We start from the raw sequence: 16,816 nt of genomic DNA, 5'->3' as shown, positions 1-16,816 counted from the left end.
AGGGTTTCTCTGTATAGCCCTGGCTGTCCTGGAACTCACTCTGTAAACCAGGCTGGCCTCGAACTCAGAAATCCACCTGCCTCTGCCTCCCAAGTGCTGGGATCTGACATTACATTTATCTGAGGCCCCAAACTTGGCAAATTCCCACTAAAAAATTATTTTGTACAAGACCACCCTTCCAAAGCTCTTCACCCTAAGAAATCCTCTCCTAAGATCAATAGTGTCATTTAAGGCCATCATTCAGTGAGGTGTCTTGGTGTGTAAAGGAGCTTGCTGTGGAAGCCTGATGACCTGAGTCCCAGAACTCACAGTGAAAGGAGAGCAATGAGTCCCACAGGTTGTTCTCAGACCTCTACACGTGAGCACACATTCTCTCTCTCTCTCTCTCTCTCTCTCTCTCTCTCTCTCTCTCTCACACACACACACACACACACACACACACACACACATCCCGATAAAAATAAAACCTTGACATCTAATCTAGCTAAGAATTGCAAAGTGTAATTATGCCAGAGTCACATGAGAACCTTCTTCACCGCATGAGATAATGGTTAAACGTGACAACCCACTAAACAACAAACAAATGGCTAGAGAAGGGCAGAGACTTCAGAACAGATATAGGTGTTATCAGCTGTCCTTGGTTGAGACCTTGAATAGGGAGTTATACCCAAGGCCTATTATCCTTTTTATAAACTTTAAAAGATATTCAGGACGCGCTCGAGCCCCGTGCCTCATCCACTGCTGCCGCCCCTGGTGCTGCTGTGTGCTCCCCCTTCAGTGCGGACCTGGCGCCTCTTGTGAAGCGACATCTGAGGAGGTTCCAGCGTTCACCATGGCCAACCAGAAACCCAAGGAAGGAGTCCAGACTGAGAACAACGATCACATTAATTTGAAAGTGGCGAGACAGGATGGTTCTGTGGTGCAGTGTAAGATTAAGAGGCATACACCACTTAGTAAACCAATGAAAATCTATTGTGAGCGGCAGGGTTTGTCAATGAGGCAGATCAGACTCCGGTTTGATAGGCAACCAATCAATGAAACAGACACACCTGCACAGTTGGACGTGGAAGATGAAGATACAATTGATGTGTTTCAGCAGCAGACAAGAGGTGTCTACTAAAAAGGGAGCCTGCTACTTTACTCCAGAATTTTATTATAGACCAAGAATACCATTCTCAATTAGAAAGGCACAATTTGATCCCACCACATCCCGACTACACAATATAGTTTTCTCTCTTCTTTCATTTCCCTGTTCCCATTTCTTTATGGTACATAAAGTAACTGGTGTGTGTGCTCAAACATAGTGCTCTTTTTTTTTTTTTTTTTCTTTTCCCTTGTTAAACTAAATGGCCAATGTTCTGTACTGGTTGACATCAGATGGAGATGTACTGGGGGAAAGTACTGGGTCTGTGACAATGCCCCCTTCTCCATTAGTGGGATGCTCATTCGGCTCTTACCTTTATATTCCAATAAGTTACTTTGCTCTCATTGTCTTAACGAAAGAACACAACACTACAAAATATTTGCATACCTTGTTCGATTAGAGACTTTTAAGGTTTTTCATTTATCATTGTAAAACCAAGGACAATTTTATAACTTTTTTACACATAGCTGTTACATGTAGTACAATGTGCCTTTAAGTAGGGATAAATTACTCTTGAACAAAATGATCCTAGATAGTTTTTCCTTCAAGTTAAGTGCGCTGTTGTTTAAATAAACTTCTTGTTTTGTTTTTTTTTTTTTTTGAAAAAGATATTCAGATTGATTTTAATTTACGTGTTTGCTTGTATATGTGTAGCAAAAGTATACCTGGTAGAGATCAGAAGAGAATATTTGATTCTCTGGGCTGGAGTTAGAGAGATGGTGTGGGATATCACATGGGTTCTAGGAACTGAACCTGGGTCCTCTGCAAGGAGATCAAATGCTCTTAACCACTGGAATATCTCTCCTCCAGCCCCTTTATCTGTTTCTGCTGATACTGAGATGACATAAAATATGTGTTTATTGTAATATTCAGCATGGAGCCCACCTCCTCACACCACTGATATCACCTACCCTTTCGTGTTTACTTAAGAAATTTTATTGTATATAAAAAAATGTAAAAGTAGTATGTAAAGGAAACAAGTTGAGAAAAAATATTATTTATAATTTGATATCTTTCATTCCAAGTCTTTTGTAGTGGATATAAATATAGATTGTGCATAATCCTAAGAAAAAATTATTTTGATTCTATTCAGAGTAATACACATGTATTTGATGTGAGAAACAGATTAGAGAGTCTTAATTGTGTTAATATAAATACATTGGCCTAAATCAGTAATGCCACAGAGTTAGAAATATACCAATCACATTAGGCCCTTTTGTAGCATACTGCTGTCTTTCACCTGCCCTTGGAGAATTTGTTTCAATTCAGTTGTATTGTTAGAAGTATTCTAATTTACAAGGTTTGCTTGGTTTTTTTTCCTCAAAATTTACATACCCTATCATTAAATACCTTCACGGTGTCCTTTTCTACACAATGATATTTTGTTAGTTGTTACAAAATAGTTTGAAGGTCCGAGTGCTTCCTCAGCACTGTAGAGGCTTCAGCAGAGGCATACAAGAACCAGGAGAACTAAGCCAGAGACAAGGTGGCTTAGGGGAAAAAGGAACAAATACATAAATAAGAAAATGAAAATTCAACCGTGAACTCAATGGTTTATTAGTGCTCTAAAATTCGGGGGACATTTGCCTGTGTACATCTTCAGGATGACAAGAGTCTTGCTCTCTATGGTATTTAACAACAACATAAATTACAGCACTTCAAGCACACACTGGGAAGACATGAAGCCCCCTGCTTACATTGTTCTCCTCTCCTACCACAGGGGCTTCAGTTTCTCCTACCACTACTAGCTCTCCCATTAGACCATTCTTACAGCAAGCACACACACATTCTGTGTATATGTATCTTTACATATATTTTACATGTTTATGTATGCACACAAACATGTATTCACACACATAACTGACTATCATTTCTATTATGACTATCATAATCTGACTAATTGCATTCGATTTGTGAAACAATAAATATAGTATCTCTCAATTCTAGGCACCTTTGCTTTATTTATGTATCTGTAATCTAATTCTCTTCACAAAAACACTCAAACCTATAAGGAGCAGTAACTGTTATTAAAACACCAGATAAGCTTTAAAATATACCACCTCCTCTGTTCTAAATTTCAAAATTAATGTGGCCAACTCTAGTATTAGGTTATCAAAGTTTTGATTATATTCATAAGGACAGGTAAATACTAGCTAATAAGTGGTTACTGATCACTACTGTATGCTAGGTACTGCTTTAATTATATGTGTCTATTTATCCCTATGGAGTAAACACTATGATTCTTTCCTTATGCAGATGAGGAAATCGAGGTATAATTGACCTTCCCAGAGTAGCAAGTGGTACAGCAGAGAACAGGAGTCACACATTTCACTCCAGCCTCTGAGGTGTGGACCACAACTGTGACACACACTCACGTGAAGCATGCACACTAGGCGAAGCCAACCACAGATTGAGCATCTCATGCTGCAGTGGCAGCCATCAAAGGCTTTCACTCCCATGCTCATGGATTGGTAGAATTAACATTGTGAAAGTACCAAAAGCTACTTACAGAGTCAATGACTTTCCAATCGAAATCCCCATCTCATTCTTTAAAGAAATAGAAAAAAAAAACCTATCTTAAAATACACTTGGAAACACAAAAAACTCTGGAAAGACAGAACAATCATAATCCAAAAAGAACAATATTGGAGGGATTACTATCCCATATCTCAAGGTATATTACGGAACTATAGTAATAAAAACAGTGTGGCACTGACACAAAACAGACATATAGACAAATGGAACAAAACAGAAGAACCACACATGAGTACACATAACTAAATATATCTGATACTTGACAATGATGACAAAAAATATACACTGCAGAAAAGACAGAATCTTTGACAAATAGTGCTGGAATGGTGGGATGGCCACGTGCAGAAGAATGAAATCGCACCCCTGCCTATCACTTTGCACACAAACTAACTCAAAATGGATCAAAGACCTAATCATGAGGTTTTAACCGCTGCAACAGCTGGAAGGAAACATGGGCAGAGCCCCGAGTGCCCTGCAGGATGGAGACTTGAGAAAGGACTTCCTGAATGGGACAGCATTTGCCCAAAAATTCAAGGCCAACAACTGCCAAGTGGGATGTCATGAACACTAAAAAGCTGCTGTGTGACTAAAGAAGCAACCAACTGAGAGAAAAGGGAGCCAAACGAGTAGGAGAGAATTTCTGCCAGCTATATATCTGATGGAGGATTAATATGTAGAATATATATCAAAATTAAAAAAAAAAAGAGTAAAAGTCAATGACCCATTCAAAATTCGGGCTATGGGTCTAAACAGAGATCTCAAAAGAAGAAATAAAAATGATGAAGAAATTATTGGCAGACCACTCTAGCCTGGGAAGCAGGTAGGCTAACCAAAGATCTTTACCTCTCTCTTCCCTCCTCCAAATCCAATCTCCAAAATCTCATACCCAGCTATGTAGTTGACCACCTGCTATAGCCTCCTCTGTCATCTCTGTCTCTGTCTCTGTCTCTGTCTCTGTCTCTGTCTCTGTTCATGGTCTAAAGTGGATCACACAGATCTTTTCCTCCAACCTCTCTCCTCACAAATCTTTTTTCATCCTAGCCTCCAACTCCAATGGCATTCCTGAGATCCTACCCACCAAGCCAGACAGAGAGGCAAGTAGCCCGGTGGGTGAAGCAGGTAGGTGAGCTCTGTATCTTCACTCTCCCTCCACTCCACCAAACTGAATTCCAAGTGTTATCTCAAGTTCTATAGCTGACTACCTGTTGTGGCCTTTCCTCATTCTCTGCTGCCATTACCAGGAACTAAACAGATCCAGATGGAACACCCAGCTTTCTTCCGTCCTATGGACTCTCACAGTACCCACTCCCACTCCTACCCACAGTCCATTCCCATTACTAAGTATTTTCAATACCTAGAAACATATTTGACCTGGAACTCATAATGGCCACATCTACCAGGATACCAGAAGAATTTCCTCCCAGTGATCATAGCCAACACACTTTCTTAAGGACTAGAAAGGGCAACAGAAACCAAGGCAGGGAAAAACAACTACGCAACAAAGATGAGACCCAATATCAGTACCTAGAATTACAATAATTCCTAACTCAGATGCCTAGATGCTAGAATAATAACACAATAACAGCCAATACATTACACCGCCACTAGAGCCCACCAACCCTACCATAGCAGGCCCTAAGAATTACAACATAGCCTAGGAATAAGAAAAAGACCTTAAAACAATCTTTATGAATATGATTGGGGTCCTTAAAGAAGAAATTAATCCTTTAAAGAAACATATGAAAACAAAAACAAAAAGTGGAAGGAAAAAACTGAGGGAAACCTGGAGATGAAAATTTTAGGAACTTGAACAGCAACCTCAGAGGTGATCCTCACCAACAAAATAAAAGGGATAGAAAAGAGAAGTTCAGACATTAAAAACATAATTTTTTAAAAAATGGATACTTTAGTTGAAGAAAATGTTGAATCTAAAAAAATTGCTGGCACAGGAAAAAAAAAGGACACTATGAAAAGACAAAATCTAAGAATAATAGGAATAGAGGGAGAAGAAACACAGATCAAAGGCATAAAAACATTTTCAGCAAAAATCATAAAAGAAAATGTCCCTAACCTAAGAAAGAGATGCCTACCATGGTACAAGAAGCATACAGAACACCAAATAGACTGGACCAGAACAGAAAGTCCCCTCAACACGAAGTAATCTAAATACTAAAAGTACAGAACCTATAAGCTTCAAGAGAAAAAGACCAACATATAAAGGTAGATGTGTTAGAATAACACCTGACTTCACAATGGAGACTCTAAAACCCAGAAGGGCCTATGCATATGTTCTATAAACTCTAAGAGACAAAAGATGCCAGCCCAAACTACTACAACCAATAAAATTTTCAATCACCGTAGATGGAGAAAATAAGACATTCCATGACAAAACCAAATCTCAGCAATATCTATCTACAAATCCAGCCCTAAGGAAGGTGCTAGAAGGAAAGCTTCAACCAAAAGATGTTAACACACAAAGAAAATACAGCAAATAATCCCAGACCAGCAAATCAAACAAGGGACATACACTCTTACACCACACCACCACTAATACCAAATAACATAAATTTTAAAAAGATGTTACTCATTGATAACTTTCAACATCAATGGTCTCTATTCCCCAAGAAGAACCTATAGTCTAACAGTATGGATACAAAAGAAGGATCAATCGTTCTACTACTTCTAAGAAACACACCTTAACTTTAAGAATAAACATCACTTTAGCCATTTTAACATCTGACAAAATAGACTTTACACCAAAACTAATCAGAAGAGATAGGGAAAGACATACATATATTTATCAACAACAACGACAAATTCAAGAGGACATTACAACTATAAATACCTCTGCACCAAATACAAGGGCACCAAAGTCCATAAAGAAACACTACTAAAGCTTAAAGCACAAATTGACACACTGTTAGTGGGAGACTTAAATACCCAAATCTCAACAGTAGACAGGTCACCAACAAAAACAGAGAAATGCTGGAACTGAAGTTATAAACCAAATGGACATAACAGATATTTACTGAACATTTTACTTAAACATAAAAGAATATACCTTCTTAGCATTTAATGGAACTTTCTCCAAACTTGACCACATACTCAAAGACAAAATAAATCTTAACAGATAATAAAATAAAAACAAAAAAGTCAATTCAACAAATCAATGAAACAAAGATTTGTTTCTTGGGGAAAACTCAATATGACTGACAAACTCCTAGGCAAGTTAACTAAAAGGCAGATGAAAAAGATATAAATGAACAAATTTAGAAAGGAAAAGAGGGAGGGGGATAATGACAGACACTAAAGCAAGCCAGAGAATTTTAAGGACATACTTTAAAATCTTACTCCACCAAATTGGAAAATCTAAAAGAAATGGATAATGTTATTGATATACCACTTAACCAAAGTTAAATCAAGTTCAGATAAGCAATTTAAACAGACTTATAACCCCTACTGAAATAGAACCAGTCATTAAAAGTCTTCCAGACTCTTCCATTACCCCCAAAAGTGTCATATATTTTTAGTGCATAATTCTACCAGACTTCCAAAAGAAGAGTCAATGTCAATACTCCTCAAATTATTACATAAAATAGAAATGGAAGGAGCACTATCCAGTTCATTTTATGAGGCCAGTTACCCTGATGCCCAAACCACATAAAGTTCCAAAAGGAAAGATAATTATAGACCAATTCCCCTTATGAACATAGATGCAAAAATTCTCAACAAAATTCTTGCAAACTAAATCAAAGAACACATCAAAAAGATCATCCACCATGATCAAGTAGGCTTCATCCCAGAGATGCAGGGATGGTTCAACATACATCAACTGACAAATGCAACCAATCTACCATATAAAACAACTGAAAGACAAAAGCCATATGATCTCATTAGATTCAGAAAAGGTCTTTGACAAAATTCAACACTCATGATGAAAGTCTTGGAGCGATTAGGAATACAATAGACATACTTCAACATAATAAAGGCAGTTCACAAGTTCACAGCCAACATCAACTTAACTGAAAAGAAACTCAGAACAATTCCATTAAAATTAGTAACAAGGTTATATAATCTCTTTGTACCTACTCAATTTATTACTTAGCCTTAGCTCGAACAATAAGACACCTATAGGAGACCAAGGGGATACAACTTGGAAACCAAAGAAGTCCTATTTTTTTATTTGCAGATGATATGGTAGTATACATAAGGGACCCTAAAAATTTCCACTGGGAAACTCCAGAATAATAATAATAAACACTTCCAGAAAATTAGCTGGACATAAAATTAATATCATAAAAATCAATAGCCCTCCTGTATTCAAATGACAAACAGATTGAGAAAGAAATAAAAAGAACACCATATTTCACAATAGCCTCAAATATTATAAAGTAACTTGGGATAACTCTAAACAAAGAAAAGACTTGTTTGATAAAATCTTCAGGATAATGAATAAAATATTGGAAGACAGAAGGATCTCCCAGGATTGTGAATCAGTAAGAGTGACAGTAAAAATGACCATCATCCCCAAAGCAATCTACAGACTCAATGTGATTCCCATCAAAATTTCAACAGAATTCTTCACAGATCTTGAAAGGACTACTTTCAGCTTCATCATAAAATCCATGAATAGCTAAAACAATCCTGACCAATAAAAGAACTGCTAGAGGTATCAGTATCCCTAATTTCTAGTTATACTACAATGCTATAGTAATAAAAACAGCATGGTATTGGCACAAAACCAGACAAGTTGATCAATGGAATTGAATTGAAGAGCCAGGCACAAACACACACACACACACACACACACACACACACACACACACACACACGGACCCACTGTTTTAATAAAGAAGCCAAAAATATACACTGGGAAAGATAGCAACTTCAATAGATGCTGTGAGTCAAGCTGGATGTTTACATACAGAAGAATGCAAATAGATCCACATTTATCATCATGCTTAAAATTCAACTAAAATTCATCAAAGACCACAACATAAAACCAGATACACTGCACCTGATAAAAGAGAAAGTGGGGAATAGTCTTAAACTCATTGTCACAAAAAGGACTTTCTGGACTGAACACCATCAGCACAGGCGCTAAGATCAACAATTAATAAATAGGACCTCATGAAATCAAAAGTTTCTGCATTGCAAAGGGACCCCGGCAGGACACCATCATGCAAATAAAGTGATGTCCTACAAATGGAAAGACTTGTGTAAACTAAATATCATATAGAGGGCTAATATTCAAAATATATTGAGAGCTAAAAAAAAAATCCCTAGATATCAGAAAACCAAATAACCCAAGTTTGAGATTTCTTTTTACTCCAGTCAAAGTTGAAAAACAAATCAACAAAACCAACAGGAAAAGTAGGGAAAGGGGAACCTTGTTTAGTGCTGGGATTAAAACTGGTATAGCCACTCTAGGGGAAAATGTTTGGAGAATTCTCAGACTGCTGTAAGAAGATCTATTCTACAACCCCACTCAACCATTCCTTGGCATTACATCAGAAGGACTTGACATCCTACTCCACGGATCACTTGCTCAGTTGTGCTCATGGCTGCTCTACTCACAATAGCTGGAAAACGGAAACAACTGACCAATGAATAATGAATATGCAATGCATATACATAAATAAAAATGAAACCGTGAGGTTTACAGGTAAATAGGTAGAACTCGAAAAGATGATATCGGGTGAGGCAACCCACACCCAGAGAGAGAGAGAGAGAGAGAGACACTGACGTGTTCTCTGTCATCTGTGTTTTCCAGATCGAAACCTTCATGTGTAAGTATATCTGCATTCCACATTTTAGAGTGTCTGCTCTGAGCTGTGCCAGAATATCTAACCCCATATGTCTCAGAGGGAAGGAATTGAGGCTACTCTCTGAGCCAGTGATAGGCTTTAATGAGGAGTTGGGTTCTGGACTGCCCATTGCCTATAACATCAGACCTTAGTGGAGAAAAGCCCTGTTGTCTCAGACAGCCATAGACTGCTGCTGTTTATATACTGTGATTCTACTTTTCAGAATTATAGATATTTATCTCACAGTTCACAACAGCCGTGCAAGGTAGGATGGAATTTCAGTGTACTCCATGGAGAAGGAAAATGGAAGGTCCAGGGATATGAAAATTTTCCAATATGACATAGCTAGTACATGGAGTCCAAGAACTCCAAAAGCTATGCTTTCACTCCCTTTAGGGTCTCTTGGCCACTGTGTAGGTGTGCCAGACTGGCTGGCTTCTGGCAATTCTCCTACTGCCACCTCCTACCTTACTGAAGGAGCAGGAGGACTGAGGATACACAGCATCGCAGCTGGCCTTTATGTGGTTCCTGGAAACCCAAATTCTGGTTCACAGTTGTAGGTGCTTTATTCACAAAGTCATCAGCATAGGACAGAACTTTTTAACTGTGGCATGGTAACCTTGGCTAGGGATCACAGTATTTAGGAAGTAGGGTGGGAAAATCTTAAGTTCAAATCAGTTTATACTACAAAGTCTCAGTGAAAAATAATTTAGACTGACTCTCCTTATTTATAGGGAACGTATAAGGAGGTGAGATGCACACAGGGGAAAAACAGAATGGTAAATAGAGTTTGGATGCCAGTTGAGTCTCAGCTGAAGAACAGGTGAGTACTAACTGGCAGCCAACACTCACTGAACGGCTATCACATGCAGCACCCCCAGCCCATGCATGCCCCGGTAGTGCCCATTCGAATCACATCAGATACCTGCAGTTTCTGCAGCCTGTGCTGCAGAGCCAAAGCCTCTATGTCTTGTAGACACGGGACTCTCTGCCTGTAGTACCACTAACGGCCCCCTCTTAAACTCCATTTTCTTTAAAAACTCATTAAGAGCCGTTCTCTCTGACCCTTCCATAAGCCACTCGCCACACAGTAGCTAGAATGATCTAGAAATATAATATAGACATGTTCCTAAGACCTTCAAAGGCCTCCTTGATTCTAATCAAACAGCCCTAGTGGATTAGGAGGGTGACTCACTCGGTAAAGTGCTGACACCACAGAGAGGAGGGTCTGAGTTCACATGCACATAACAAGCCATGTACGGTGGTAAATGCCTGTAATCCCAGCACTATGGAGGCAGATACAGGAGGCTCCCTGGGGCTTGCTGACCAACAGATCTAGCTGAATAGTAAGCTCCAGGTTCAGTTAGACGCCCTGCCTTGAAAATTAAGGTGGAGAACAAGTGAAGACACATTCATCACTGACATTGACCTGCACACACATAGGTACACATACATAGAACCTTAAGCTCTCCACCTCATCTCATTGCTGGGTGCATCTCCAGGGTGCTGTCTTTCCACTGCCTGCTGAGCTTTAACCATGCAGGTCTCCTTTCTACTTTGCAAGGATACCATGTTTGCTACTAATATCAAGGCTTTGAAGGGGTACCCCTGAACCTCGGATAGATGGCCAGCTCCTCTGCACCCCAGATCTCACCTCTGTGCACCCCCAGCTACCTTTTCTAGCATCCCCTCTCCCCAACTGTGCCGACATACTATTATACTTCACTTGATGCCTCTAAGTCAAGGGCATAATCTATAAATTACTTTCTGATTTTTAAAACTAGTTTACTTTGATCTCTGTTACTATGGGACCATGTGAAACCTTGTGTCACACTGGGTGCCAGTTGACAACTACATCACCTTCTGGTGTTCAAAGCAACAGAGGCCCAGTTATAGCTTGTCAGAAAAATCATGGGAACAAACTGTTTCAGATTTCGGTGTTTTTCACATGTTTTGAATATTTGCATAAATTTTATCAGTTGGGCATCCAAATATGGTAATTGGAAATCAGAAACGCTCTAAAACCTGAAAGTTTGGGGTACTGTGTCAATGCTCAGAGATGTAGTGTATCACTTGAGACATTACCAGGAAGGAATATAATGTCACATCATTGCGTTTCCCCGCTTGGCTCCCTTTTATCGTACACTCACTGTTCTAGAACATGAGGTGAGAATCACAAGGAGCCTGCACTCAGGAGCCTTATGATCTGAGCAGCACAGGAGTTACATAAGGAGCCATAACAACTTGTTAGGAACAGGCTGCCTCCTTTCTTTCCATCTGTGAACTCAGTACCTTGGATGAGGATGCTGGGCTAACGGTTGGGAAGTGGATGCCTTTGACACTATCGTCTAGTATGTAGCTATTGGCTTATTTGTCTTTCTTCCTTCTGCGTGAAGGCAGAGTCTAAACAATGGCCGGAACATACTTTGGTTTGATAATGACTGAGTTACATAATAAAAGTGAATCATGTATGCAGAGAAGGAGCTAACTGGAGGTGACGTGGGCGAAGACTCTTCCACACGAGGAGGCGGCTAGCATTTCTACACAGCTGTAGCAAGGCTGCTTAAATAACCAGGAAATAGGCTGCCCCACAGGATGAAAGTCGGCAGTCATGGGAAAGGGGAATTAGGTGAGAAGCCTAGAGAAACAATGGGCAGAACACACAAAAGGACCCCGTGGACTCTGGTATAAAGTTTAGTTTTTTAAAGTTTTTATTCTAACTTCATAATGGACGGCAAATGCTTAATGACATATTTCATAGTGTATTTAATTCACAGACCAATGAGTCCATTAAAAAAAGAGGGAGGAGAGGAAGATGGATTTAATGAAACTGAAAGAATCAGGTCAAGGTCTAGGCAATCCAGCTGGCACGGAGCTTTAGCCTGCGAGGGAGAGGAAAGGCCTCCTGTGAGCCCTCTTGTCACAGAGCTCCCAAGCAAAGGTGAAGAGCTCAGCTTGGCCCATTCACCAAGCTTGAGCAATAGAAGTCTATGACACCAGATATGCAAATCAGTGCAAGATATAGAAATGAAGTCTATCACCCTTTACCTAAAAGTTAGTGGAAGGTTTATCATTTAGTTCACTCAAGCATCCTTCTTTCATTCAGTTTATCTGACGTTCCACTGGCCCATCGTACAGCCATCTAGTAATTATTCTTCACCTGTCCCTGCATGATAGGTGCTGGGAAATAGAGCTGAAAACCACAAGTGATCCTCTTATTCATGGTTTGTAGTACAATATATTCCTCCAAACCCCTTCCTGTTGTAAAGTCTAAGAGAGTACAGTGCAGTTGACAATCTTAAAAGTCCTGAGTTTATATCCTGGGGACATCTGTATATCCCACACTTCTGAGCACGTCAAGATACTGATTATCCCCACCCCTGATCTCTCATCTATGAAACAAGACTAAATATGATCTTTCTGACATGAGTCTGACAGCTGTGGGAAGTGTGAGCACTGCCAGGCATGTGGCCATAGTTAAAAGTTAGCTTCTAGACAACTTTAAAAAATAGACCTATGTACAAAACTAGGCTGCAACCCACAAACTTGTCTACCTTCCTCGGTCTGGCATTTTCTAACCTGGCATCTGGATGTCACTGACAATGGGTGAAGATTTTGTGCCTCCAAACCCTTCTGTATCTTAGTTCTGCCCTGGCCTGCTCTTAAATGAAACTCTTGGCTTCCTCTCTTGTGAAGAAGAGCCCCAAGGAATCTTTGTGCCCATGTCACAGAGCCCTGCTGACCAGGGCAGACCCAGGTATTCCTCATCCAGCTACATTGTAATAAACAGTTTGACCTGACTCTCCAAGCCAGAAGTCTAGGAGCCGCTCAAAACCACTTCTTTAACAAGGTGACTGTGGCTGGGAGCTTGACAGTGAGACTCAAGGCTTTGTGGCTGGAAAATAATAATAGAAGCTGTGAGTGATTTTTTTTTCCAAGGGAAGAATTCTGAAAACATGTAATAAGAGAAGCATTGTAGTACAACCATGGCCCCTAAAACCACTGCCCCTGTGAAGAAAAGGGTACACCGTGACTGTGGAATGTCACCTGAAGTCCAATTTTAAAAAGATGAGAAGTTTTTGAAGTATCTTAAACTGAAGCCATCAGAATGTTCCAGATCTAAAACTCTATAGGATACAGATTTCAAAACTATTCCTTCTCCACATTTGCTCTTCCCACCCACCCCCAAGCACTCTAACTGAGCAGACTGGGGTTCCCAGGTGCTCTGCACCCCCAACCATCTTGACAGGAGGAGAAGCAGCTTCCTTTGCCTTTCATTCCTCATGATTTCCTGCAGCATAACATCTCAGGGAAGAAACTAAGTGATTAAAAACCGGCCTTGAGAGGTCTGTCACACTGACACAGGCTTTGTGTCATTCTTGCTACAAAGTAGAAACAGCTTCTGCAAGAACCACTCTTGCCTTGTGCTGTGCTCGGGCTGTGTGCCAAGTGCTCATCTGTGTTAGCAGCAAACTGGAGCGAAACAGAAAGGAAACAGAAGCCATCCTAGATGTCCCCACCCAAGTCCCCACACCTGGGCCAGCAGTTGCAGTTTTATTTTGGTTTCGGTCTCCTCCCCCCCTCAGAAAAGACCAAGTAATTTCCTTAATCTCATTTGTATGCCCTGATCCAGCTCTGGTTAACTTAACCTCTCTGGGATTCAGTTTTCTTCTCTCTGAAAAGGGGCATCGTGACCCAGTATAGGAATGACAGGACATATTAGTGATGTTCTTGAAATACTATACAAACGCTGCTACTTTTGTTGCTTTAGTGACTTCTTGGGCTATCTATTTCTTCTTTAAATGTATTATTTATACAACATTAATAATGAACTTTACAAAACAAACATCAGTTCATACCCCTCCTTAGCTTGAAACTCTCCCATGACTTTCTAGTACCTTTAGGACAAACGCCAAACTTATCCCCTGACTGGTGAGATTTGCCTGCCCTCTTGCTCAGTGGGCTATAGCCATGATTGCCTCCTGTCTGGTTCTTCTAACAAGTGGAGGGTGGGTCTCCTTTGAGACACTGAGTCTTTGGGAACACTCCCTTTCTGAGCATGCTCTTTTCCTAGACCTTTCTATGAGCAGAATGGGCTCTCACTCAGGTGTTAGGCAGAATGCCACCATCTCTAGGCTTTTCTTGGCCATTCTAAACCTCTTTTGGTCCTCTTAATTCCCAGCTTTATGCTTAAAGCCTAAAAGCTTTCTCTATGGCTGTTTCAGAGAAGGGCTGTGAGTGAATTTGGCTGTTCTCAGCACTGCTATTATCATCATCATTATTTTTTTTTTTTACCTCCTTACCCTATGTAAGTTACCTGCCTCCATTTCCATGGGACCAACCATTCCCTGTTCCTTGTGTAGAATGCCCTAGACACAGTCAAGTTGCCTCTCAGCCCTTGAAGGCTGTGTTTCACATGAGATAAGCATACCAAAAGCAGAAATTAAAAAGTCCGTTTCAGGGGCTGGAGTGATGGCTCAGCGGGTAAGAGTACTGACTGCTCTTCCAAAGGTCCTGAGTTCAAATCCCAGCAACCACATGGTGGCTCACAACCATCCGTAATGAGATCTGATATCCTCCCTCTTCAGATAGTCGTGTCTGAAGACAGCTACAGTGTACTTACATATAATAAATAAATAAATCTTTAAAAAAAAAAAAAGTCCGTTTCAAAACAGCGAGTGTGAAAGAGACCACCACATGACTTGAAATAAGTTGATACCAGTGTTTTAAGACTTTTGTGAAACAGAGACATCAGAAAGTTCTCTTAGCGGTTCAGTGGCTAAGAGCACATACTGCTCTTCTGGAGGACCGAGGCCAGTTCCCAGCTACCATATCAGCAGCTTACAACCAACTCCAGGGTGATCTTACACCTCTGGCTTCAGAGGATACCGGTCCACAGTGGCACATACACATGCTCAGAAACAAACATACACATTCAAAGCTAGCTTGGACTGAATAGGACTGACTCCAAAACACACACACACACACACACACACACACACACACACACACACACACACACTTCAAGTGGCAAATTTGTATGAACACACTTGCAGGCTCTTCCAAGGCCCCATATGTGGGCATTTTTTTTTTCTACTTGTAAAGTAAATAGCCCCTCTATTCCCTCTCATCTAACTCAGACATTCCCTGAATCAGGATTACCCTCTGCCACTTTTTAATGGGAGGAAGCCATTTTTATAGCTCATGAATAAAACATTAACCAACCCTGCTAAGTACTGACAGCAACCTAAAGCTAACAGTTACCCAGGGACCAACCGGCTTTGTTCGCGCAAACTCTAACTGCTGGTTCAAGGGGGATGCCAGCCAGCTTGGTCTGCATGAAAGCGTGATGGGAAGCAACAGCGTCCAAAGACCTCCATCACTGTTGGCAGCTAATGAGATATTAATATTTCAGAAACAGCAAGGATAGTCAGGTCAAGTGTAGAAGAAGTAGCTAAGACTCGCTGGGCACCATCTCTGTCCTGCTTGGTACAGACACGCTGGTCTCCATAACACAATGAACGAAATACCATCATGGGTCTGTCTGTTTGCAGTTGTGAATGTCAAAGCTCTGGCGTGCCTGCACTTTTCTCAACTATGGAGGAGGGACTTGATCTCATATTGCTCTGACTCTGGAAACTCTTGTGTTATGCATTTTTTTTTTCCTCAGGTTTAACACAGGGAAGAGGTACCAAAATGAAAGATGGCTGCCTTTGATACTGTTGGGTTCTTAGCAAAATAATTACAGTGTGTTTTTCTCCACCCTCCAATACAGCAAAAATACAAAAACCTTCATCAATAAAGATTGAAGACACAAAGTGTTTTTACTTAGAGAAAACTGTCATTCTGTGCTTTAAGCACGGTCCTGAGAAGGGGGATTAAAGCTCCTGTCTACTGTACACAAGAATCAAGTTTAGATGCTATTGATGGTTGAAACTTGGGGTGTGGAGGCCAATTTTTCCCCCAGAGTAATTTGGAAGACTTAAAGAGTGCTCAGTATACCAAGTGTGTTGGAGAAATACATGTCAAGTGAATTAAAATCTGATCTAACAGCAACAACAACAACAACAACAACAACAACTAACAGGTACCGAGGATTCTAGCTACCGAGCTCTCCGGGGATCAATGTTTGGAAAATAGGGTTCTGCATTTTTCTTATCCTCGGGCTTGTTATGTAATAGCTAAGTCAGCTACTGTCCCAGACACCATAATAAACACTTCACAACCCTCATCTCACTTGGCCATTGTACATGGACAGAAGCAGGTTTGCTGAGGTTAAGGCATACTCCGTATTTCAAAAAATTGGGTGGTAGTGCTGGGATTAAAAACC

General features: G+C 40.4%; 2 protein-coding genes across 2 annotated transcripts in view; one reads left to right on the top strand and one right to left on the bottom strand.

Annotated features, from left to right (window-relative positions):
- Positions 1 to 16,816, bottom strand: part of Fyb2 (FYN binding protein 2) — a 107,633-nt gene that overhangs the window by 52,295 nt on the left and 38,522 nt on the right. The window lies entirely within an intron of this gene.
- Positions 833 to 1,120, top strand: LOC110323326 (small ubiquitin-related modifier 2-like). The gene is made up of 2 exons (XM_021200485.1): positions 833 to 986; positions 1,044 to 1,120. Exons 1-2 carry the CDS (start codon positions 833 to 835, stop codon positions 1,118 to 1,120), a joined length of 231 nt encoding a protein of 76 aa, XP_021056144.1.

Source organism: Mus pahari, chromosome 6 (assembly GCF_900095145.1).
Source record: "Mus pahari chromosome 6, PAHARI_EIJ_v1.1, whole genome shotgun sequence".
Taxonomy (NCBI): Eukaryota; Metazoa; Chordata; class Mammalia; order Rodentia; family Muridae; genus Mus; species Mus pahari.
Note: the sequence above shows the minus strand (reverse complement) of the source record. Positions and strands in the feature narration are given on the sequence as shown.

Excerpts from the sequence above, each read along its gene's own strand:
- LOC110323326 (XM_021200485.1), top strand. The coding sequence starts at position 833 with ATGGCCAACCAGAAACCCAAGGAAGGAGTCCAGACTGAGAACAACGAT. Across the intron at positions 987-1,043 it reads AATCTATTGTGAGCGGCAGG|ACACACCTGCACAGTTGGAC; the intron begins GTTTGTCAATGA and ends TCAATGAAACAG.